The sequence below is a fragment of the Acanthochromis polyacanthus genome, chromosome 12, assembly GCF_021347895.1.
Source record: "Acanthochromis polyacanthus isolate Apoly-LR-REF ecotype Palm Island chromosome 12, KAUST_Apoly_ChrSc, whole genome shotgun sequence".
NCBI classification, from domain to species: Eukaryota; Metazoa; Chordata; class Actinopteri; family Pomacentridae; genus Acanthochromis; species Acanthochromis polyacanthus.
Window position 1 is genome coordinate 18,324,214 of NC_067124.1, and position 25,576 is coordinate 18,349,789.

Below are 25,576 nucleotides of genomic sequence, written 5' to 3' on the forward strand. Positions count from 1 at the left end.
TGAGGCATCTGGTGGTTGCGATGTAGGGAGACGTGTTTCTTGCAGGTTTCCTGGGGTCTGCTTTTGGGATGGCATCTTGATTTACGAGTATTGCTAGGCGTTGTGCAGGGTCTTGGTGATTGTTTGCTGCCAGCCTCTGGTCTAGGCTTCAATGGAGTGACTGGTCTGACACAGGAGGTCCTTTGTTCAGAGAATCTAGTCAGCATGGCAACCTACAATAGAAAAAAACTTGTGATTTAATTACAGTCAGAGAGCAATTACATTATCAGAAAAATGTTACAACCACAGTTCTGTCAATGGATAAAGTAGTGTGTTTTAAAGAAATGCAGTTGTAGTATATTTACCTTGTGTAAGGTAATTCATTTCAGAGTAAAAAGAAATATGTTGGGTAGAACATACAAATCTAATAAGACTGGTTAGGTGTGGCCACAATGCTTACTGAGAACATTCTCATGTAAAACAAAATGACAATGATAAATGACAACACAACAACCTAGAAGTGATGAGTTTAATGCATATGGATTTAAGTATTACAATCAAAAGTCCTATATGTTGTTTATATGTCTACTTTTGTATACAAAAAACTCTGCACAAATAAAAACTATCTGTAAAAATTCACTTAATTTACAAATAAAATGAAGAATTTATGACTATCTTCCTAGTATTTACAACTTTCAAACAGGAACAACAACCAAATTTTTCTATTTGTAAATCGAAAAACTATTTTGGAACTCAGTTTTACATTTGTGGGTCTCAGTTCTGCCTGTGCTTTACACGCACAAGTTCTAAAACAAAGTTTCCACCAGTCTCAGTGAAAATCAACCAGTACCACTCTGCTTTTTTTGGAAAGCAAGCTGACAACACAATTTCCACATTTCAAAGTAAGAGCACACAGTCTGTATGAGTGTTTTTTTCAATAAGACATGTATGGCTTTTTAGATTAAAGTTGGCATTAATGATACAAATGTTATATGAAAACACTTTTTATCATATTTGAAAACTTCATTAGACAAGAATATACTGTACATTAAAACACACTAACAAGATGCTTACTGACTTTATTTTATTGCAGATATCCCATGTATTACAGCACACAAGTACTTTGAGTCCCCCATTGATGTTTCATGGGTTTTAGGGTGTGAAATGAATACTTTACTGCTGTAGGGTTTACTGATATGCTTCATATAATCTGTTTTTACAGTAGATACATAGCAGATTTGAGGGAATATGCCAGAGTAATTCCATCATGTGCAGTTAACAAAAAAGAAATGTCGACTCTACTTTGAACCAAGTGAAATCTATACTAGATTTGAAGATGTACATTTTAGTTATTCATAGGTTGCCCTGGTTTGAGTCTGACATATAGACGAGAACATCTGCCACCATAGTCTTTATGCAGCCTTAGTCCTTCTCAACAGCAGCTAGTCTTGCTCTAAATGTTTTGTGGAATACCAAACAACTGTCAATGGTTGTTATGCTAAAATATCAAGTATCTTGTAGGTTACAGCAGGAAGAAACATGCCAAAAAGCACAATATTTAATATATAATATAGGAGTTATGCCCATTTATGTTTATGCCACAATTCATTTAGCAGGCCAACTCATAACATAAGTCATCTCATAGAGCTTCAGACAGTAACGTAAAGACCTTATGAACAGATCAATTTGTTCACACAAATAATACTGAGACAAATTTCGCTCCGTTCCTCTACAGTCGTAGGCAGATTGTCCAAAAACACGGAGCGTCTAAATATATGTACTTCCGTTAATGCTTTTGCCTACAAATCAACTTGATTTACGGGATTAAAAAATGCTTTGTGTTAAAACATGCCAACACAATACACCTGTGGGTTTATAATACAATCAAGAATGGAAAGGACTGTACAAGAACTTCTTTACTTTCAAAAGCAACTAAGGGAGCAAGCGTGGAACTTCCCTAACTCCATCATTTCATTAATTCTCAGGAAGTATTGATACTGACTTCTTTACTTTCCGTCACTCTGTGTGATGCAAACTACAGATTCATGACAGTACATTTGGCTGCAGTTAGAGGTGGCATCCAGGACTGCTGGTCTTTCTTTCTTTCTTTCTTTCATAAGTCAATCTCGCCCACTCCGTACCACTACCAGATTTGGACTTAGACTCACAAAGGCAGTTTTTTTACTGTTTGAGAGTAAGGGTGGGTTTAGTGAGCGCCATGTAATGTAAGGCGAGAGGTGGAGAAAAGGGCAGTGGTGGAGTTTGCTTTTTCTCTCCCACATTGTGATCGAGCCAACAATTCCACCAGCTTTCAGCATCTTATTGCAAATATTTAGTTCAGTCCACCAGCGTTACATGATCAAAATATGGATGTTGCATAAATGTGAACAAGTGCATGAAAGGCATATAAAAGGTATTTATTCAGAAAATCTGAACTCTGTCCTTTCTTTTCAATAATGTTGCACCCACTAATGATGTTGTCTTAGCTAAAGCATCAGGTTCTCCTATTTTTTTGTAGTTCTCAAGAGGAACCAACTTTATCCATTCCAAACCTGTCATTCTTTATTTGTTGGTGGTAATGTTAGCTAAACTGGAACCGATTTTATACAAAACACGCATACCACAAACACAGTCTGCAGTTGTTTTTTTCTTGTCCAGTTTCTTGTGCCACTCTGTCTCATTTAAACAAGGTTTCAATTTCATGGAGAAAATTCTCTCCATTTGTTAAGCTGTTGCCTCCATAAAACTGTAATTGGGCCAGCTGTTTTCGACCATGAAGATAGTGATATGACTGTAAAAGTCTGACTTATTAATCACAACACGCTCCAACACACAAAAACTACGAGTCTAACACCTTGGATCCTCGTCACTGACCTTGCATGGCTAAAACAGCCAAAGGAGAGCGACCCTCTCTGTTCTACAGCCAACTGACCTGCATGTACAGTATATAAGTGTATAATCTTCATTCCATTAATGGTACAGCCAGATATCTTTCAAATAGTAAAGCATGCAAAAAGGATGATCAGACCTTGTTAGCCCTCCTGACCTGTAGGGAGAGCTGGCGAGGTCTCAGAAGGTGTCTCTCAGCCCCTTTACGCCTTTCTTCATTTATCCCCTCCCTCCTCCTCCTCTGCTGTTTCTTCTCTCTTTCCTCTCGCTCTTTTCTTCTCTGTGCCCGGGCTGTTAGAGGGCAGAGAGAGTTGACCACTGCAGAGCCAGCAGGCCTCCCGCTCATACACCTGGAGCTTTGCTGCACTGTAGGGCAATAAAAAGATACACAGCTACAAAGACTGACAGATGGATTAATTATTTCATAATTTCTCAGATCAAAATACTGGAAAGGTGATTCATGTCACGATGACTGTATAACCCCTGGTTTTAACCCTGTTTTTAATGCAGCGTTTCAGTGTCAGTAGCTCTGAAACCACTGACCTGCTGCTATCCTCAACCCCGCCCTGAAGAAGATGCTCTGTGATTGACAGCCTGAAGAAAAACACTTCACCACATGACAGCTGGCGTACATGAATGACTTTCTATTGTGATCATTGTACATGGACAAATAGCTGAATTCACAGCCAGGCATGATTTTTACTCCGCCAAAGAATGCGGTGGAGTTATGTGACGATTGCCGCATGTTTGTCCGTCTGTTAATCTGTCTGTCTGTCTGTCTGTCTGTGCAGTGCACAACATTACTCACCAAGGAACCAGCAGATTTAGATGAAATTTTCAGGGAAGGTCAGAAATGACACAAGGACCAAGTGATTTGAATTTGGCAGTGATGCAGCTTCTAGTCTGGATCCACGGATTTGTTAAAGATTTCTCTATTATTGAGAGATAGCGGCACAGTGTCACTGTAACTATGACAACAAGTGAACACTACATCAGCTGCCTGCTGACGATCCTACTACAAATCCACTCTTGTGGACTTATCCGTTGGAAATCATACAACTGAGCAGCCTTGGCAGAGTACTGCACTCTCTGAGTGTTTTTCTTGTTAAATCATGTTTAGAGCGTGTTTGTCAAATGACAGTGTGAATATAAAATTAATCATTTAGTGGTGCAGAGCCACAGCTTGGGAAATGGCTGTCGGCTAATATATAGTCTTATTGGGCTTTCATTCTAGTCCCATTGTCTGACAACAGAAAGGGAAAAATATGGAAATGAGATCAGCTTTATTAGTAATTCAGCAATATTAAAATGTAGTGTATGCATGCAGAGGGCAGGATAGAAGCAGACATCAGCTCAGTTCTGGTTGCACTGAAGCACAACAAGCAACATAAACAACTCAATGCTTGTTTACTAGATTCAAATCAGTTTTTAAAGTTAACATCATCTCTGGATATCCCTCAGCATTACAATTTTCACATAGCTCTGACCTGTGGGCATTTAATCAAAGCTAATTGTAACGTTAGCCACATCAGCTGCACAACATATTAACACATAGGATCCTCCTGTTGCTGTGAGGGACATTAATGACAAAAATAATTCACTAGGTGTTTATTCCTCAAATGCTGGGAGTGCATGTGTTCACTCTGAGCCAACAGCTGATTTGGTGTGCTTTGCATGTGGCTGAGACATTTTACAGTTAGCAGAAGCAGCTCTGCAAAGTAAATAAAACGGATGGAAGCAGCAGGCAGTGAAGGGGCCGGCTTATAAAACTAGTTCAACAGGTGAAAATGTCTTCATATTTAACGGACTATAAAACACACAAATGGGAGATTCAAGTTGCCCCAGTCATTACAGTTTGAGGAGAAATAACACACTTCCATGACTGATGTGACCCGTAAAGAAACAAAAATCTCACACCCCCATGAGAAGAGTACCTGCTGTTCTGTTGAGCATGCGAATGTTTTTTCCCTCCGCTGCAGCCTTGTGATTGGTAGACAGACAGGAGGCAAGAAGCTGACTGTCAGCTGGCATCTTCTCTCGTTTACTCGCTAAGAAGGCCATGTTGCTAGGCAACGCTGCAGAACCTGAGGTGAAAGAGAAAAAGCCGTTATTGCCTCTGCATGTCCTTGTCCTAGATTGCAGCAATTCCTCCTTTAAGTACTTGACCATTAAGCAAATCCGTTTAGTCATGTGTGACTCCCCTTTTTTTTTTTCTGAAAGAATTACCTACAGACGCTTGACGAGTTAAAAGGAAAATTCAAACCCTTGTTCCCCACAGTAAGGGGATCTGGGGGCTCCGTTACACTGTGGAGAGGTTTTGCTGGCACGGTTTGGGTCTATTTTTCCCTGAGAGGAAAAGGTCACTGCAAATCAGTTCAAAGTTGTTGAGTGATGAAAATAATGTGAATCATGTGCTTCAGTCTCGTGGTTTGACTGTGCCGGTGCATTGCTCCCATTTGCAAGATGTGTGTTAAATGTATTCAAGCGCATATTTGTGAATCGGAAGTATTACAAAATTCAGCCTGAGCAACTTCTTTTTTCCACAAAAACGTTGAAAGCACAACAATGACTATGACACTACACTGAACCAGTATTATCACGTAGAGTCGTATTCCACATCATGCAGCATCAGTGGACTCACACACATGACAATCCTGATTAGTAAATGAATGGTATATTTAGCTGTTTGACTTTGTGTACTGTTGTTAATAAGAAGCTCCTTCCATTCAGTAACACCGTGTTTCTGTCAGTGATGATATCTGGCATTACCGGTGAATGTAAAAAAAACAACTACTGAATATTTATATCGTTTCAACTGTTTGAATCAATTTACTCAAACTTGAAATTAAATGTTCTTTTACATGTTTTTTAAATTTATGAGATGTAGGCCGTACTTTCAGCTACACAGCCATTTTCTCTTTTAAAACTGCTGCCAGGGAAACTAAGAGGAGATGCAGTATGGCTGAAACAAAAAACTGAATGCCTTAAGGTCAATTCATGCTTTCCAGGTCCATGTGACATAAATTTGGTCATCCAACCAAGTCCACAGAGTCCATGTGGACACCTCAAGAATAATCACAGATATGGTGCTACAGCTCAGTCTGTAAGCAGCTGCTGTTTCCTTGTGTGTTTTTCTGTGTTTGACATGAGTGAAAATGCAACCAACCATGTAGCAGATCGCCTCGGCGCAACTGAAGTATGAACAGAGGCACAACCACATTAGCAGTCTGTCTACCGGCATGTGTGACACTAAAAGTTCTTGTTTACCAAGTAGCGCGCTGGCACAGATTCTGTGACCACGTGACGAGCTCATTCAGGCTACTAACTATCACATCATACATGAGAAGTCTCTGTGTCTGCTTACCTCTCAGACAGAGAAAAGACAAGAAGTCCTCAGTTTTAGGTCGACGTCTGGTCAGACAGGTGACCACAGCCAGGTTGTGATTACTTTGTGCTGATGTTGTCAACGCCGATGGCCCTGGAGAGCTTGGAGGAGACTGGGCAAACTTCCTCTGTGCTTGCACTCGAGGTCTGCACACACATGTGTATGCACACACATGTGCACACACGTGAACACATACATTTCAAGTCTCCAGTTTATTATGTACACCTAGCTCAAACAATCACAACAGTTCTGGAATAAATTTTAGTTTTATTAAGGTTATAATGTTCAGTTTTTTTGTTGAATTTACAGTAAGAGGTGTTCATTCAACTTCCATCATTATCACTACTGTGAATGTGCAAAGCCTCAATCAGAAATGCCCCAGTGGAGCTACTCAGTGACCAGCAAGTCAGACTGTGGTAAAGGGGATAAAAGAGAGGATTCTATGTATGACAGGAAACTAATGTCATTTTAGAGGCTGTAGTTTGTTAAAACAATTGTCAATTTGTTAAATTGCATTACATTATACTATATTTTGTCTATCCCTTTTGTTATCAGTAAGGGTAGACTAAACAGAATCCCCTCTGTGTCTAATACCATACAACATAAAACAACCTATGAAAATTATCATGAAGAGCAAACACTTCCCTCAAACATTTTCAACAAAATAAATGAACATCATACCCTTCATGAAGGAAGGATTTATTGAAGGACTCTTATGTTGTGACATCGCTTTCAGCTGAAAAACTGGCTTCAAAAAAGGCTGCCATGTGGAGGGTGGAAAAAAATTTGAAAGTTGAAAACAATAGTATGTTGTAAATGGAAGCACAGTACAGGTTTTCTTCAGGTGTTAACTTGTCATGCACACAGGAACGAACATGCAAACACACACAACCTGTTTGCAATATTTACTGCAAGAACGTTGTGACCAAAGCAGGACAACAGAACAAAACGTTGTTGTCCTGGGTAACCTGTAGATCCTTTTGCATGCATGCTTTGAATGTATCTGAAGGAATATTCAGCACTGAAAGACTGTCAGCATGCAACCATCACAACTAAAGCTGAATGACTATGCTCATCATCCTGACAAAAAAGCAGCTTGATTCTGTTGATTAGACCTTCAAACAAGCCTGCTATGTGGTGGGTTAAGTCGCACAGCTGAGGTTGCATTTAAGCGGATCAGTGCAATCAGTAAAAATTTGGGTGCTTATACTGACATGAAGTTGCCCTCTTACACTTTGTCGACATCAAATGTGTTACAAGAGCAGTAACACCACCACTGACCTATATGTCTGCCATACAGGTCAATGTTAAGTCTCTAATTCAAAGTCCATTGCATTTTTTCTGCTTTTCAGATGCATATGATTTGACTGAAGCTGGTCAGCTCCATCACTGCAGTAAACACAGGCATACTTTGGGAAAAAAATCTCCTTTGCTTTTGGGAGGAAGCTTTGAGCATCCAGAGAAAATAGGTGTATGTAGAACACAAATAGTCCACAGCCAGCTAGTATGTTTGAACCCAGAATCTCCTCACTGGAAGACATTAGCGCTAAGTGTTGCACCACAGGGCTACCCATTAACTTATTGCCTGTGTACTGCCACTGGGAGCACAGTACAGAGTTTTTTTTGTCATGAACATGAAAACACACACGCAAAAACACACTAGAGCTTACTTCTTGCTGGCAGGGTCGTCTTTATCACAATTGATCCTGGCAGGGCGGCGATGCTGAGTGCGTGTTTGTAAGGACCACCTCCAGCTCGAACTGGTCGGCAGAAGGGACTGAGGCTGGCTGATTTTGTTAACCAGAGAGCCTTAAGAGAACAATTAGAAGTTTAGTTACATAACGCAGTATCACCATGAAAAATGATCCATACCTACAATGTCATAAATTAAAGCAACATTAACAAATAAATGTATGACATACTAGGAATAGCATTACAGTCTTAATACACTCAACAAAAATATAAACGCAACACTTTTGTTTTTGCTCCCATTTTTTATGAGATGAACTCAAAGATCTAAAACTTTTTCCACGTACACACTATCTCCATTTCTCTCAAATATTGTTCACAAATCTGTCTAAATCTGTGATAGTGAGCACTTCTCCTTTGCTGAGATAATCCATCCCACCTCACAGGTGTTCCATATCAAGATGGTGATTAGACACCATGATTAGTGCACAGGTGTGCCTTAGACTGTCCACAATAAAAGGTAAATGGTAAAAGGTTGTATTTATATAGCGCTTTTATCCAAAGCGCTTTACATGATACGTCACATTCACCCATTCACACAGTTACAAAAGGCCACTCTACCCACTGATCCATGCCGCCACTCTGAAAGGGGGGGTGGGGATATTGGCGGGAACTGGTACACGCTGTCGTATACGCCGATCCAGAGCATCCCAAACATGCTCAATGGGTGACATGTCTGGTGAGTATGCTGGCCATGCAAGAACTGGGACGTTTTCAGCTTCCAACAATTGTGTACAGATCCTTGCAACATGGGGCCGTGCATTATCCTGCTGCAACATGAGGTGATGTTCTTGGATGTATGGCACAACAATGGGCCTCAGGATCTCGTCACGATATCTCTGTGCATTCAAAATGCCATCAATAAAATGCACCTGTGTTCTTCGTCCATAACAGACGCCTGCCCATACCATAACCCCACCGCCACCATGGGCCACTCCATCCACAACACTGACATCAGAAAACTGCTCACCCACACGACGCCACACACGCTGTCTGCCATCTGCCCTGAACAGTGTAAACCGGGATTCATCCGTGAAGAGAACACCTCTCCAACGTGCCAGATGCCATCGAATGTGAGCATTTGCCCACTCAAGTCGGTTACCACGACGAACTGGAGTCAGGCGGAGACCCCGATGAGGACGACGAGCATGCAGATGAGCTTCCCTGAGACGCTTTCTGACAGTTTGTGCAGAAATTCCTTTGTTATGCAAACCCATTGTTTCAGTAGCTGTCAGAGTGGCTGGTCTCAGACCATCTTGGAGGTGAATATGCTGGATGTGGAGGTCCTGGGCTGGTGTGGTTACACGTGGTCTGCGGCTGTGAGGCTGGTTGGATGTACTGCCAAATTCTCTGAAACGCCTTTGGAGACGGCTTATGGTAGAGAAATGAACATTCAATACACCAGCAACAGCTCTGGTTGACATTCCTGCTGTCAGCATGCCAATTGCACGCTCCCTCAAATCTTGCCACATCTGTGGCATTGTGCTGTGTGATAAAACTGCACCTTTCAGAGTGGCCTTTTATTGTGGGCAGTCTAAGGCACACCTGTGCACTAATCATGGTGTCTAATCAGCATCTTGATGTGACACACCTGTGAGGTGGGATGGATTATCTCAGCAAAGGAGAAGTGCTCACTATCACAGATTTAGACAGATTTGTGAACAATATTTGAGAGAAATGGTGATATTGTGTATGTGGAAAAAGTTTTAGATCTTTGAGTTCATCTCATAAAAAATGGGAGCAAAAACAAAAACAATCTCAATCAAACTTACTATAATTGTGTACACACAATTTTCTGTGCAATGAACTATTATCAGTGACTATGAAGGTGTGTTATTTCTAATTCGATCGTCAAATAAAACTGTTTAAATGTCTGAATGACCGAACACTACTGTGTACAATGTTATTCTGACTGATGAACGTGAAAAAAGACAAGCTGGTAAGATCTTTCACAATAGAGACATCCCTCCAGGATAACTAATAGCACACTCATAGCTAAGGACGAGCAAAACAGTGTTGATGGTACTGACCGCTGAGTCTTGTGGGAGTGTGTGACCTCAAAGTCCTGGCTGGGACGGAAGCGTTCAGCAGCGTCTGTGTATTTTTAGGTGCGTAGGTGTTTCTCACTGAGTGTTTGTGCTGATTCGTATGTGTGTGTTTCACAGATTCTGTGTATTTCGAGTTCAGCATCAGCAGCGCATTTTGAGTTGTGTGTGAGCGTAGAGTCCTGGTTGATAAAGAATTCTTCTGGAAAATATGTGGATGCTGAAGATGTGTTTGCTGTACTCCATGTGAAACTTTCCCTGCATACAGCTTTGATGGTGTTTGCATGTTCTGCAGTGTGTGAGGACATTTGCTTTTTGTTTGGTCTGAATCATGTGACAAGTCAGTTTCTTGCCCTTTCTTTGTGCGTTCTTGAGGGTGTAGGTGTTTTGAAATGTGCGTATTTTGTGCATTGTTTGTGTTTTTCTGTGTGTGTGCGTTTGGTCGTCTGCAGGTGACTTTATGTTGTGTGTGCGCAATCTTTCTCGTGCGTGTGTTTTTCTGTGTGTCTGTGTTAGGTAGCTTCAGTGCATTTTGTGGAGCGTGTAAGAGCGTTTTTTTCAGTGTGCCTTTGTGTGTGCGTTTGTGGGTCATGTGTTTGTGTGTGGCACGGTGCTTGTCTCTGAATTCCCTGAGGGAGAGGAAAAGAACTTTGCGAACCAGACGTTCTTCACACCACGGCATTCCGTCACTGATGTCCTGTAAAACCACAAACACATCAGCATTACTGAAATTATCAGCTGGGGAAGGTTCTTTCTCACAGTATATTAAAGTCATCCTCAAACTCAGTGCATGCTGGACTTTTCTGTAAAAGCTGTGATGGCTGATGGACTCAGTAATGAGCGTACGTATCCCAGGGTCCACGAACACATTTACAACACCGACAACCTGACAATCACACCCACTTTACACAGTTATTGGTCCAGCTTTTGAAGACGTGAAAGTAGAGAAAGAAAGAGTTTAACTTCTCCCACAAGTTGTCTTTTTTTTATCCTTTGCACCTCTGCCACTGAGTGTAACTCCATTAATCCTGTTAAGGAGAATCTGTCCATCTGCATCACTGAAGTAGAGGCTACAAAGACTGACTGCTACGGAACACAGCCGGGCTACTGACTTTGACTTCAATTGTGGCCTTTCAGACAGACAGAACAATTTTTGATTCTCCAACATCTACCACATTTTGTGGATTATAAGGCATACTTTTTTCATAGTTTGGCGGGTCTTGCGACTTATACTCAGATGTGACTTGTATATATTAAAACATATAATTTCACATGTTCTTAAATGTCATTTCACACTGACCGCCATGACCAAGGAGTAAACATTACTTCACGGAAACCTGGAGGATGTTGCATGGCGCATGCAACTTTCCTGCAAGTCATTGGATGGATCGACAAAGCATGGACTTCAGTGAGAACTGAAACCATCCTGTCGGGATTCAGAAAGGTTGGATTAATTGGAACTGGAACTGATGCCAAGTCTGACGACAGCAACGCAGAAGAGGAAGCGGTGCTTCATCTTCCTCCGGAGTTGGCGGAGTTGTTCAGAAGTGACACCGAGGATGAAGAATTCATTGAATTTAGTGATTTGGAGTGAGATCGAGAGTTTGGTAAACTTGCTTAATGGTATCTTGCTTTTTGGACTCACGACGTTTTTAATCCTCTTATTCATCCTCCCTGTAATGTTTTTATGCTATAGTGTATCTGAATAACTGCTAATATGTTGCTTTAACATACCGTACACCTATTCAGCCTGTTGTTCTTGATTCTAGTGTTATTATGACTTGTCTTTCAAGATGAAATGTCTATTCTTGATCTTGGATTTTGCAAAATACATTTCCCAAAAAAATGCGACTTATAGTCCAGTGCGACTTATATGTGTGTTTTCTTCTTCGTGATGCATTTTTTTGACTGGTGTGACTTATACTCCGGAGCGACTTATAGTCCAAAAAATACGGTATATATTTTAGAGAAGAATGAAATTCCACTTACATATTTTTTCTTGATGATATTCCGTTTGGGTCTGTCTTTATTCATCTTGATCAGCTGACTCAAACAGGCGCATGAATATTTGAAACTTCTCTCTTCTTTCCTTTGACTCTTTCAATTTCCTTTCACTCCAGCTGATGACATGTAAATTCCAGTGCTTTTTCCTGGAAAAAGAAGCAAAAAAGAAAGAATTAAGAAATGTATTGTGAAAAAATTCCCCAAATTTATAAGGAATACTAACCTGGATAATGTGTGTAAAAACTAAACTTGTTTTAAACTTGGGGGGGGGGGGGGGGGGGGGTCGGGTCGGGTGCGGCGGCGCAGCGACTTCCAATCGCTGGGCCGTTTACAATCGTCGTTAACAAGCTATCGTTAACGTCGTTACCATCGCGCGGGAGTATCAGCGACAATAAAGTGTTCAAACTTGTGAAATCAGCGTTCAAATAAATGAAATCCGCGGATCCGCGGTAAATTCCCATCCCTGAAAAAAGCGGAATTCCGCGAATTCGCGGAAAAATCACATCCCTGCTTTAAAAACATCCACTCCTTATTTGGATACAAAGACACTCTATTAACATGATGTACCATAGCAGGAAACATGTGCCAGAAGAAGTCCGTTATGAAACAGATGTCTGGAGAAACAACAAGTGGAGATACAAAAGAACATCTGTGGTACATATCTGATGATACAAGTAAACCAGCCATAACAAAAGCTGTGTGCAGTATTTACTACAAGAAAATCGTTTTTAAATTACAAATCCCTCTGAATGTTTGCTTCAAATGCAGAATCTAAAGGAGTATTCAGCACAGAGAAGAACAGCAGCATGTGATCTTCCCAACCAAAGCTGGACGACTATGCTCATCTTCTTGACAAAAAAAAGAAGGTTGATTCTATCCATTTGACCTATAGTTAGTAAACCAAGGGTGGGTAATCTGACAGTCTTATATGATAGAGGATCTAATTTGGCACGTGGTCTGCGATTTAGGGGAATTGTAGAGGTACTGTCATTAAAGTTGTCATAAATTGCCTGTCCCCAAAAAAGTCGCATAATCTAATATTTCACTGGACCATCTTTAGCTCTGAGAACAACACACATTAGCTGTGGCATCGTTTTAATAAGCTTCTGCAATGTCACAGCATTTATTTCTGTCCAGAGTTGCATTCATTTTCTACCAAGATCTTATATTGATGATGGGAGAGTTGGACCACTGCACAAAGTCTTCTCCAGAACATCTCAAAGATTCTCAGTGGGGCTGAGATCTGGACTCTGTGGAGGAAAATCCATGTGTAAAATGACGTCTCATGCTCCCTGATCCACTCATTCTCAATGTGAGCCCCATGAATCCTGACATCGTCATCTTGGAACATGCCCGTGCCATCAGGGATGAAAGACTCCACTGATGTAAAGACCTGGTCATTCAGTATCTTCAGGTATCAGCTGACCTCTTCTTTGGGAACATAATGGTGCTGAACCTGACCAACCCCAGATCATAACTCTAACCCCCACAGGCTTGTAGGCACTAGCCATGATGAGTGCATCACTTTATCTGCCTCTCTTCTTACCCTAATGCCACCATTGCTTTGGAACAGGATAAATCTGGACTCATCAGACCACATGACCTTCTTTCATTACTCCAGAGTCCAATCTTTATGCTCCCTATCAAACTAAAGCCTTTTTTTTCTTATTAGCCTTACTTATCGGTGGTCTTATAAGAGTTACACAGCTGTTTAGTGCCAATCCCTTGAGTTCCCTTCACATTGTGCGTGTGGAAATGCTTACTTTCACTAATCAACATAGCCGTGAGTTCTACTCTTGATTTCCTACGATCATCTAAGAGTTTGTTCCAACCACATTTGCTCCTCCAAGATGATGGTTCTCCACTATCCTTCAGGTTGTAATGATGTTTTGAACGGTTCTCGACCTGATTTTAGTAGTTTCAGAAATCTCCTTACTTGTTTTCTTTGCTTGATGCAGGCCAATAATTAGACCCTTCTGAAACAGATCAACATCCTTTCCATGACCACAGGATATGTCTTAAGAAGAAATGAGAAGCTCCTCACTGGATCAGCTAGGGTTAGTCAAGTTGTTGAAGCTGAAACATATTAATCACTGCAGTAATTATCCAATGAAAGGCTCTTACCTATTTGCTTAGTTAATCAAAGTGCTTTTTTTTTGGACAGGCAGTTTTTGTAAAGACTTCATTCTTTGATCTGTCACTGTTAGCCAACTAGCCACAGTCTATCTCAACTTGTCCTTACCACTGAGCCAGCTGACCAGATCATCAGTGTCAAAAGAAGATCAATATCCTAAAAGAACAAAACAGGAGAGATAAAAATCACCACTTTTGGTCAGAGCTAAAACAGATTACAAACAGGATGCAGACATTTGTGAGACGACCTTTAACCTTGAGTTGATGAGGCAGGCTTTGTATCTACGTTACCATATGCACAACTAATAATGTGATCACATGAGTGCAATTAAATCTACGGGGAGAAATATGTTTTAGAGCATGGATCATGAATCTACCCCAAAAAGTTTGTCATGTGATGTTTTGGTAAGATCACCCATCCCTTCGGCAAAACTAAAAGATGATCTATTACATATCTATATCTACTTTTTGGATGTTATATTTTTTATTTGTAGAGAAAGGATTTACGTACAAAGAATGATTCAGCGTTCTTTTTTAAAATTACATTTCATTCTGTCTTGTGTGTCTTAATACATCTATTTGCATTTTGTGAATTCCACATATAATAATCTATAATATATAAACAATAATTAGAAGGTGGATTTCAGTGAACTGAATTGTTTCCCCCGTCAAAATACAAAACAAGCAGTGGCTTTGTTTTATATTAAGAGTAATGTGGACCAGCTGTCAGCATGCATTGTGATACTGTGACATTATGAGAATTTAGGTTTACCCTTCTGGTATGTTGGAAACTAACCCATTTTAAAGTAAAAAAAAAAAAATTAAAAATAGTATTTTTTGAAGTATTTTTCAGTGTGAAGCTTCTCCTGCTTGGCGTAATAAGGCTTAATAACATATAAAATGAAATGGGTCATTTCACATATTTGCAAACCCTTCTTTGCAAAGAAGAGGTGTCTTGTGCTGATTTAGCAACTCCATAAAAAACATAAAAACGTAAAACAAAATTTTGAAAAAAATCAATGTTGTGTAAAACTGCTGTGTTTTGTATTTAGAGCATTCCATTGTACATTAAAAAATGTACGTATTTTTTCTGCAAATCGAGTGAATGACCCTCATTGAACACTGATCGGTGAGAGGTAAAGAACACCATTACATTAAATACTGATTGAAATGGTTAGAAATGGAGTTAACAATGAGATATGACAATGTTTGCTGCTATTTCTGGATAATTTAACTGACCCAGGATTATCACTGCTGTTTATGAGAAACGAGCTGAACAGGAGGCTTCATTTAATAAATGAACCCGGGCTTTCATATAAAAACACGCCGGTACACAGGAAACTATTGTTTAAAGTGGTTTACAACAGAAAGCAAGAGTTTGTTAAAAGAATATTTTTGCACATATTGTACAATGTTCCTTTTGAAACTGCCTGCATTAAATGCAGTGTATACCTGCATTTTCCAGCAAATCATATGCATTTCATGCAATATGCACCTGTCAGGACGTAGAACAGTGAACATTACATTTAATTTTTGTAGTATTTAATATTAAAGATAGTATAAAAGACAATGGAGAACAATTGCTATGCATTGACCTGTAGCAGTAGTAGTGGCCTACAACAGTCACGCCCTCGTGTAAACATTTAACTAGATAAATACAGGGAATAATGAAAACTGTGGACAGTTGTCCTAATTTCCATGTCATCAGTCTGGGATTATTAGGTAGTCCAGCCATGCAGGTGAGGGAACAGCCTACATCTCTATTGTGTTCATCTTTAAACAAAGCATATCTAAAATGATCACCCACCTCAGCAGGACCACCGGCCTGTGGACAACGACAGGCTGAGGGAGCAGCACACGGACACACTCACTCCATCCGCCAAACCCTTAAACGGAGACTCATTAAATAATCACCGGCTCCGGTGTACCGTTATTCCCCGGTCGCTCATTGTGCTGCTTGAAGACGACACCTGCACGTCCGGTTTGCTCCGGTAATGCTCGCCGCTGTTCCAGAAACAATGCTGGTTTCGGTAGTATTTCAAACACAGACGACTTAAGCGGACGTATTTTGTTTAATTTTTTTTGACTCCAAGTCCTTACGGTGTCATTTGAGATGAACTGCGCCTCGCCTGGAGAATGGAGCTCAGGCTGCAGGGGGCGGAGCTAAGGAGGCTGTCAAGTCTCCAGCCTGAACAGGAAGTGACGTTCACTTCCGGTTCCAGCCACAGATCAGATTGTTTAAATTAGCCAGGCCCTCATAATTTAGAAAGTCGTTCCAATCAATGCTAAATAAACTGTTAAATAAGTTACCAATAAACTATCCAATAAAATTAATAAATATTGTTGTGTCACAAATCTTTAAAAAAATGAGACAGTTCATACATAAATAAATGTAAAAATTTAATATTTATTTCATCGAATTTTCATTTTATAGTATTACATTTATATATTTCATATGAAGAAGATATTCGGTTTGCATCCTGGCCTGGATCTTTCTACATGGAGTTTGCATGTTCTTCCTGTGCATGCATGGGCTTTCTCTGGGTACTCTGGCTTCCTCCCACTGTCCAAAAGCATCCATCCAGCCATCATGTATACACCGCTTAATCCTCATTAGGGTAGCAAGGGGCTGAAGTCTATCCCAGCTGACTTATGGTGAAGGCAGGGGACACCAGTCTGTCACAGGGCTGCATATAGAGGAAAACAAGCACACTCACATTCACACCCATGGACAATTTAGAATCACCAATCAACCTTAGCGTGCAAACCCCATTCAGTAAGATCCCAGGCCCAGGGCAAAACACAAACCGGGGATCTTCTAGCTGCAAGGCAAAATTGCTAACCACTATCCACTGTGCAGCCCAGTCCAAAAAGATCCATCCATTCTCTATACACCACTTTATCCTCACTGGGGTCGCTGGGGTGCTGGAGCCTATCCCAGTTGACTCGGGTGAAGGCAGGGGACACCCTGGACAGGTCACCAGTCTGTCTCCGGGGTACATATACAGACAGACAATCACACTCACATTCACACCTATGGACAATTTAGAATAATCAATTGACCTCAGCATATTTTTTGACTGTGGGAGGAAGCCGGAGTACCCGGAGAAAACCTACGCATGCACAGGGAGAACTTGCAAACTCCATGCAGAAAGATCCCAGGGCCACCCTGGGATTTGAACCAAAGATCTTCTTGCTGCAAGGCAAAAGTGCTAACTACTATTCCACCCAGTCAAAAGATGCTGAGTTTAATTTGTAACTCTAAATTGTCCGTACATGTGAATGTGAGCATGATTGTTTGTCTCTATGTGTAGCCCTGTGATATAGACTGGTGACCTGTCCAGGTTTCCCCTACTTCATCCTAAGTCAGGTGGGATAGACTCCAGCCCCCTGCAAACTTACAGAGGATTAAGCGGTGTACAGATAACGGATGGATGGAAATGAGAGTGTTTCTTTCTGCCTATAGCAGAATGATAGTTTGGTGCTGCCAGACCGTTATGTATCAGAGAATGGGATGCCTCAAGCGGAAGGTGGATGAGTCTATGAGCTTTAGTAGAAATCACCTGGACTTATATTTTAGGTTCTTGAAGATGTTTCACCTCTCTTCCAAGAGGCTTCTTCAGTTCTAACTGACTGGTGGGGAGTTTCAGAGTGTTTTAGTCATTCCATTTCCCTTCACCCTATTAAGGTTATGATTGTGTATACTGAATGCGTATTGTAAATAAATCCTTTGAAGTTTGAATCCTTTGTCCGCTGTCTTCTGCTGTCTGCTCTTGAGCCTCTGCCCATCCTGTGACAAATGCACAGTTTTTAAATAGGAGTGGTACAATTCTCTCACAAATTTCATGTTCTTGTTTACATTGCATTCTACGGAGCCCCTCTGGTGACATGGTAAAAAAATAAATAAATTGTGGCCACGGGCTGCTCAGTGGAGTAGTGGTTAGCACTTTCGCCTTGCAGTAAGAAGATCCCTGGTTCGAATCTCGGGGTGGGCCTGGGATCTTTCTGCATGGAGTTTGCATGTTCTCCCTGAGCATGCGTGGGTTTTCTCCGGGTACTCCGGCTTCCTCCCACAGTCCAAAAATATGCTGAGGTTAATTGATCACTCTAAATTGCCCGTAGGTGTGAATGCGAGTGTGATTGTTCGTCTGTGTATGTAGCCCTGCGACAGACTGGCGACCTGTCCTGGGTGTCCCCTGCCTTCGCCCGAGTCAGCTGGGATAGGCTCCAGCATCCCCCGCGACCCTAATGAGGATAAAGCGGTATATAGAGAGTGGATGGATGGAAATTGTGGCCACGATATAGCTATAACGTGCCAATGAAATACTACTTGGTTCCCACGAAATACTACTTTGTTAGCGCGAAATACTAATTTGTGGCCACGAAACAGGTATAACGTGCACACAAAATACTAACTCATACTATTTCGTGGGAATGAAGTAGTATTTCTGTGCACATTATAACTATATCATGGCCACAATTTATTTATTTTTTAACATGTCACCAGAGGGGCTCCGTAGATTTCTATGAAACATTGTACAGGACTAACATTAGGTGACTAATTTGCACATTTCTCCAATGCTTCTGATTAATCATGCTACACTTCTTCACTGTTTCTTATTTATTGTGTAACACTTTATGAAAACTCTGAAATAGCAACACTTTTAATCGAAATGTTACTGTTTCACTGCACTACCTCATCAAATTAAAATCCTTCTTATTCAGCAATAAAATCATCTGATTCTGAAATAAAATAATAATAAGAACAAGAACAAGAACAAGAAAAAAAAACAAGAATGAGAATATTCCAGATAGCTAAACAAACTTTACAGTTACAGAATTTCCTTTAACCTTAAAAGTCAATTTATCTAGAACAGTGAAACTAAATATTTAGGGAAATGTGTGCACGAGTGTGTGTGTGTGTTACATAAAATCTTTCGACTGATTTTTAAGGTCTGACAGTTATTATTCTTAAACAATGAATGAACAGCATTTTGTCTTCAATGCAAAATGTTTTCTTGTCCTATGCTCTTTGACTAATGTTTTGATTACTGTATCATCTGTTTTTAAGTTACATATGAAAATATACGTGAAGTAATACATATAGCTGTCATGATTATTGCACTTGTGTGATACTTCTATGAAATTCCCATGTGGACTGTCTCTGAGAACATCAACTGAATGACAATCATGGGTGACTGAGTACATTTATTTTCATGTATTGACAGCAAACCACATTGAAAATCTCCTGTTGATAACTTCTCTAACCAGCTGATGTGTCTCTGGCTGTGTGAGCCCAATCAGTAAGGCACCAGGTGTTATAATTATGATGAGACAGGAAACGTGTTCAGATCAAGACGTGACTCTCCACTGGTCACGACTTGAATTCCAGCGCTTGTTGTTCTTGTTGCTCCTGTTTTTGTCTTTTTCAGACCATGCTGGTGTCCGTCTGTTTTCTTTGGAGATTATTCCATTGCATACTGGGAGGCCCGACTCACCGAGCTACAAGGTCTGAAGAAATAAACCCGGTAAATGTAAAACAGGATGGGAGTCTGCAGTCCTTCCACCGTCTGCCCATGTTCCTGCACGCATCAGGGCCGCTCATTAGGCCGGGGCTGTTTCTGCCTGTACACCAGAAAACGAAGCTTCCCACCGGACTGCCTGCGCTGCTGTTACCGGCAACAAGTCAACCTCCGACCACCCGAGGGACAGGACACCGAGCTGTGGAGGTCTGGTGCGACATCGATGCGATCTCCGTGCGCCTGGACCGCCTACAGCTGCGCACCTGGACTGATCCATCCCTCTTCAGACTGGGCTCATGTGAAGCCACCAGCATCAGCCCCAGATTCCTCTATTTCCACTCCAAACTCACGGAGTGTGGCGGACGATCTAAGGTCAGAACACAACTGGATCTAATTGACAAATCACCAGTACCAGTTATTTTACTTCTTGTAATCTCTTCCATCACATCTATTTGTAAACATACAAAAACTCACCTGCCAAAAGTCACCACTACTAATGTGACTGAATGTAACTGAAGGTAATTTTGGATTTTGCTCAAACCTTAGCAGACCTACTTAAGTCCTGTTTGCCACCAAACGTTTTATTAATTTTTCTTTTCACGTTTTTTTGGTTATTTTTTGATCTCTGGGATGCATCCATTTAGTTGAAAGCCAAGAATTTGCTATCATGCAGCCCGAATTTGATACACCAAGTTAGCCAACATTTTTAAATAAATAAATAAATAAATTACACAATCTGGTAATTTGTCCTTGCAAATTTTCCTTGTGAGTATTCAACATCTTTTGACTTAATAGTTGCCTTTCATTTGCTATTATTCAAATTATTAAATAAAACAATTATTTGAACCCTGCAGCATATTTGTCAGTCACTCTTCTGAAACACTGAAAAGCCTGAATGAAGAAATCCGACCTCATCATGTGAATCATGTATTTATCTCAGAAAGTTCACCATTTTGGCCTCTGCCATTCACAAGCCTATAGTCCTCTTAATCAAACTGACACCAGACGTGGTCAGTCTAATGTAAAGCAAACTGATAGCAAATTGGATTATTTTTTTTTCATTAACTGGTATGCCCATGGCAGTTATCTCCATTCACTGGCCACTTTATTAGGTACACGTTGCTAATAAAAGGTTGGACTCCTTTTTGCCTTCAGAACTGCCTTAATTCTTTGTAGCATGCTTTCAGAAAGGTGTTGGAAACATTCCTCAGAGATTTTGGTCCATATTTGATGTTAATTGTTGGCTGAACATCCATGATGCTGATCTCCCGTTCCACCACATCCCAAAGGTGCTCTATTGGATTGAGATCTGGTGACTGTTGGAGACCACTGTAATGCAATGAACTCATTGTCATGTTCAAGATGCTTTACTGTAAGTTTTGTATGTTTTTGTCTGATGCACAGAGACTCCTGGCCTTAAAACCTCTACAACCCCAAAATAAAAACCCTCCGTTGTGATGCTTGTGAAGGTGTGAGAGCATGATCGTCTTTGCCTGTAGCTCTAATTATATAAAACTATAACATTTCTGTAATTTTCAGGTTGCTGGCGGTCAGCTGGTGTATACCTATTCACTGAACTATACTCCACCTCCACAAGGTTATGTCATCAGAGTTCCACCACTCGATCTTCCCATCTATTGCCATTACAACAGGTAATTACCACAACTCCTATCCACTGTTATTTTCTTGAAGTGATTACACTCATAACCTATATAATTTTTACAAATGACATTTTCTGATTTTATTTCTTTGTTTCTGTTGTCTGTTTCAGGTTTCTTTACTCGTACAAAGTTGGCTTCAGACCTCAAGTACCCTATCCGACCTTCAGGAAGACTATGAGGAGTAAACTTATCTTCAGCATCACTGTCTGCAATGGTAATGCAGATGTTTACAGTATCATGCACGTTTACAATATCTTGGAAGGGTTTTAGTGCCACCTTTATTTTTTTTACTTCGTTTACTTCAAGCTACCTTTTAACTCTATTTGCATTTTTTGTAGTAGTTGAAATCACGTGCTGAAGAAAGTCTACATGAAGTCTAAAGTGATACGTTTTTGGCCGTCTTGATCAACACATTAGTCATTCTAGTTCTACAGCTTTCTGTTTTCAAATTGACTGCACAGTGGAGTAGTAGTTAGCACTTTCGCCTTGCAGAAAGAAGATCCCCGGTTCAAATCCCGGCCTGAGCCTGGGATCTTTCTGCATGGAGTTTGCATGTTCTCCCTGTGCATGCGTGGGTTTTCTCCGGGTACTCCGGCTTCCTCCCACAGTCCAAAAACATGCTGAGGTTAACTGATTACTCTAAATTGTCCATAGCTGTGAATGTGAGTGTGATTGTTTGTCTGTATATGTAGCCCGGTGACAGACTAGTGACCTGTCCAGGGCGTCCCCTGCCTTCGCCCGAGTCAGCTGGGATAGGCTCCAGCACCCCCTGCGACCCGAGTGAGGATAAAGCGGTGTATAGAGAATGGATGCTGTCAGATATTTGACCTCATATTTAAAGGATTTCCTATTGAACTTGAAGACGTTTGCTAGAATATCGTAAATGCATTTAAAACTGCTTTTAGAAAACATGAACTGTAACTATGCAATCAAAAGTCTGAATTGTTAAATAGCAAAATGTTTGAGCATAATTCTCTCATTTACAATAGATAATACAACAGCAAATGCAACAGCAGACAAAGGATTTAATTTATTTTCTGTTTGTATGTGTGTGTTTTTACAGCCCAGTGGGAACCCCTCCCTGCAGGTCACTGGTTCTCTTTAGGGGAACCTGTGTATTTTCTGGTCCAGACAGGGGCTCTGTTGAATGGAGAGAGGCTTTATGTGGATTCTTGCTATGCTTCAAGCTCTAAGGATCCAAACAGCATGCCCAAAGTGGATATTATTGCTAACTATGGGTGTGTTTCTAGTAGGATATACACATTTGTTACATTGCTTGGTTTGCCACTTCACGTGTTTGCTTGAGTTTGTGTGCTTTGATTGCAGCTGCATGACAGACAGCAGGAGAGAAGGCAGCAGCTCCCAGTTCCTCTCCAGTGAGGTCAACATGCTAAAGTTCTCTGTGGATTCCTTTCTCTTTAAACCAGTATCTGAGGTAAGATCAAAGTCCTCTTTAATTTGATGAAAGATCACAACTAATTTTGATTTTACTCTTGACTGAGCAGATCTCATTTCACATTATAGTTGGGATGAGCTGTAGTCTATAGTAGTATAAATGTAAGAGGTATTTGTAGTTTATCCAAGCAGTCAAAAAACACATCCAGTCTATTACTCAATGAGAAAGACATCATGTTTTCTGTAGTACCTCCTAAACAGCTACCAGACTGTAACATGGGCACAGTGTGACATAGATTATCTTGTGCTTTCCATCTCTTGTCCCACAGTGGGCTTGTAAGTGACTTCAAGATGTACTGGTTCTAGAGTAGTGGGAAGGGCTTTGTGTCTTTGACTTATAGCTCCTTATTTAACAAAAATATCAATAGATGGAGTATTCCTCTGTGGGGAAAAAAGTGTGCACATCCTTGGAAGCTAAGATTTGTACTTTTTAGCAGAAATTACCTCTTGTAAGCATTTTTTCTTGCTTGACAAGCAAAATAAAAAACAGGTCATCGAGATCTTTATGCTTTTAAGATATGCTTTCAGTTTGACAGTTATTTTTTCCATCTGCCATTATAGGAAAAAAAATCAGTCATGTGCATAACAATTAAGATTAATGAAATGTTTCCAAATAGTATTTCAAGGGGGGGGGGGGGCGCTTATAACATTTGTCTTTCAAAATTAAAGTGTTGCAATTACCTAAATCTACTAACTACACTAACACTGCTGCTGCACTTGCTTTAATGAACTTCTTTTTTACATTAAAAATAACTTGAAATTGCAAAGAACCATGACTGACCCATTTGTGGTATTCTTCTGTGACATCCAAGAAGAAAAGTGTCCATGAAGAGCGTCTAGTAGTAAAAATCACCTGCTGTTTGTTTCTTCGTATAGGTGCAGTATCTCCACTGTTCAGTGTCTGTTGGTCTCACCACTTCCCACAATGCAAAGTCCTGCAACTACAACAAGCATGCTGGCAGGTTAGCAACCAATATTATTTTTAAAAACTCATTAACATGGCTGGTATTTTAATCTAAGATGCCAACATACACCAGTTAGCTACAACATTAAAACCACTGGCATGTTAATGAATTACATTGATTATCTTGTCACAATGTAATGCTCTGATGGAAAATCTTGGGTCTGAACATTCACAGGGATGTTACTTTGACACAAACGACTTGCCTAAGCTTCTCAGGGAAATAATAGAGGTCTCAGGCACTGACTTGACTGAAAATAATGGGATATTTATGAAATTAAATTAGAGAAATTTGTAGCTGTCAACAAAAACTGTTGCACAAATGTAGAATTCCAAACCAGTTATCATTCAAAAACATACCAGCTACATGCTGAGGTTCAAAAAGATTAGATTTCTTATGGACTCTGACAGTAATGTCTACAAAACACTACATTTATAAATGCTAGTCGCAATATTATATGTAGAGCCATACTGAGGACTGGATTTATGTTAAATGGTATCTGACTAGTCTCTGCATGTCTTTTGAGTATAGTTCTTGCTCCATATTTAGCACTATTATTATAAATCAAACAGTTTATTTAGTTTATTTACTTATAGACAGGACTGCTGTGTTTTTTGTGTGTGCAGGTGGGAGGAGCTGGAAGCCTCACCCTCAGTATGTTCCTGCTGTGATTCTACGTGCAGTGACATGGAAGACTGTAAGTTCCGAGAATGTCATCAGATTAAAGAATTTAATCACACCATGTCAGCTGGCAGCTAAGACAGTAACACTTGACATCAACAATAAGTAGGGAAGGAATAACCATACTTACAGTATAGAAAATTCTGTAATACACAGTGTAGCCATTAAATCCATTTATTTATGAGACAAATGTATAAAACTACATCTAGTACTGAAAATCAACACCATGTATCAAATTACACTATGACTGTAGCTTTCTTGTTATTCTTCACAGCAATCAAGAATACAGTTAGTAGTCCAGGATGGTTCATTGAATCAAAGGGGGAAGAGCAAACAAAGATGACGGTATCTGTTCAAGCACACCAGGAAAAGAAAACATTGGATCAAGAAGACAACAGGAAAGAAAGAGTAGATGTGCACCGTAAAGAAGTCCAAACATTCCCAAGGCAATTCAAGATTTCTCATATTGAGGAAGAAGACGATATCCTTCCTGAGAAAGAAGACTGGAAGCTGGCTGAGGTCAGCCAGTGGGAAAAGAAAGACAAGGAGGGCGAAATGAATGAGACAAAACTGTTCATTATGGAAAAGGCAGACAGCCAGCTGAAAGAACTGGCCACAGACAGCACCATTATGTCAGATGACAGTCGACCAAATGAAAATGAACCTGCTCAGGTGAGGGAGGAGGTCCCATATTCTAAAAATGTTTCTGTGATCGGTTTATTCAGTGACAACAGTGGTGCTAACGCTTCAAGAAGGAGTCTTAGTAATACCACTATTAGTACAACAAATTCCACTTACGATATTACACACAAGACAAGCAATCGCAACTCTGCTGAAGATGTTTCCACAGCTATGACTCCTAGAATTAAACTTTGTGATGATCGTGAGAAAATTAGTTGCAGTGCTGCCAACAGTGCAGTCCAGCATGAGAAGAGCAGCGATGGTGTTAGACATGGCACCAGGTATATTGCAGTTAGTGAAGACAGCTTTTCCCCCGATAATGCTAGAAGTGCGTCTAGTATCGCAAGACTTGGTTCTGTTTGGGATTCAAATGCCCATGATAGTCTGTATAGCAGCGGATGGGAGACATTAGCTGGGATAGATTCTGGCT

At 40.4% G+C, this 25,576-nt stretch overlaps 1 protein-coding gene across 1 annotated transcript; it reads left to right on the top strand.

Moving 5' to 3' along the window:
* The first annotated feature begins 19,213 nt into the window (after positions 1-19,213).
* On the top strand, positions 19,214-23,328 carry LOC127536391 (zona pellucida sperm-binding protein 3-like). Its single transcript, XM_051956525.1, has 5 exons — positions 19,214-20,078; positions 21,246-21,358; positions 21,478-21,581; positions 22,431-22,605; positions 22,694-23,328. The coding sequence occupies exons 1-5, from the start codon at positions 19,620-19,622 to the stop codon at positions 22,827-22,829; spliced, it is 987 nt and encodes a 328-aa protein (XP_051812485.1). The 5' UTR covers positions 19,214-19,619; the 3' UTR covers positions 22,830-23,328.
* Positions 23,329-25,576: the final 2,248 nt, after the last annotated feature.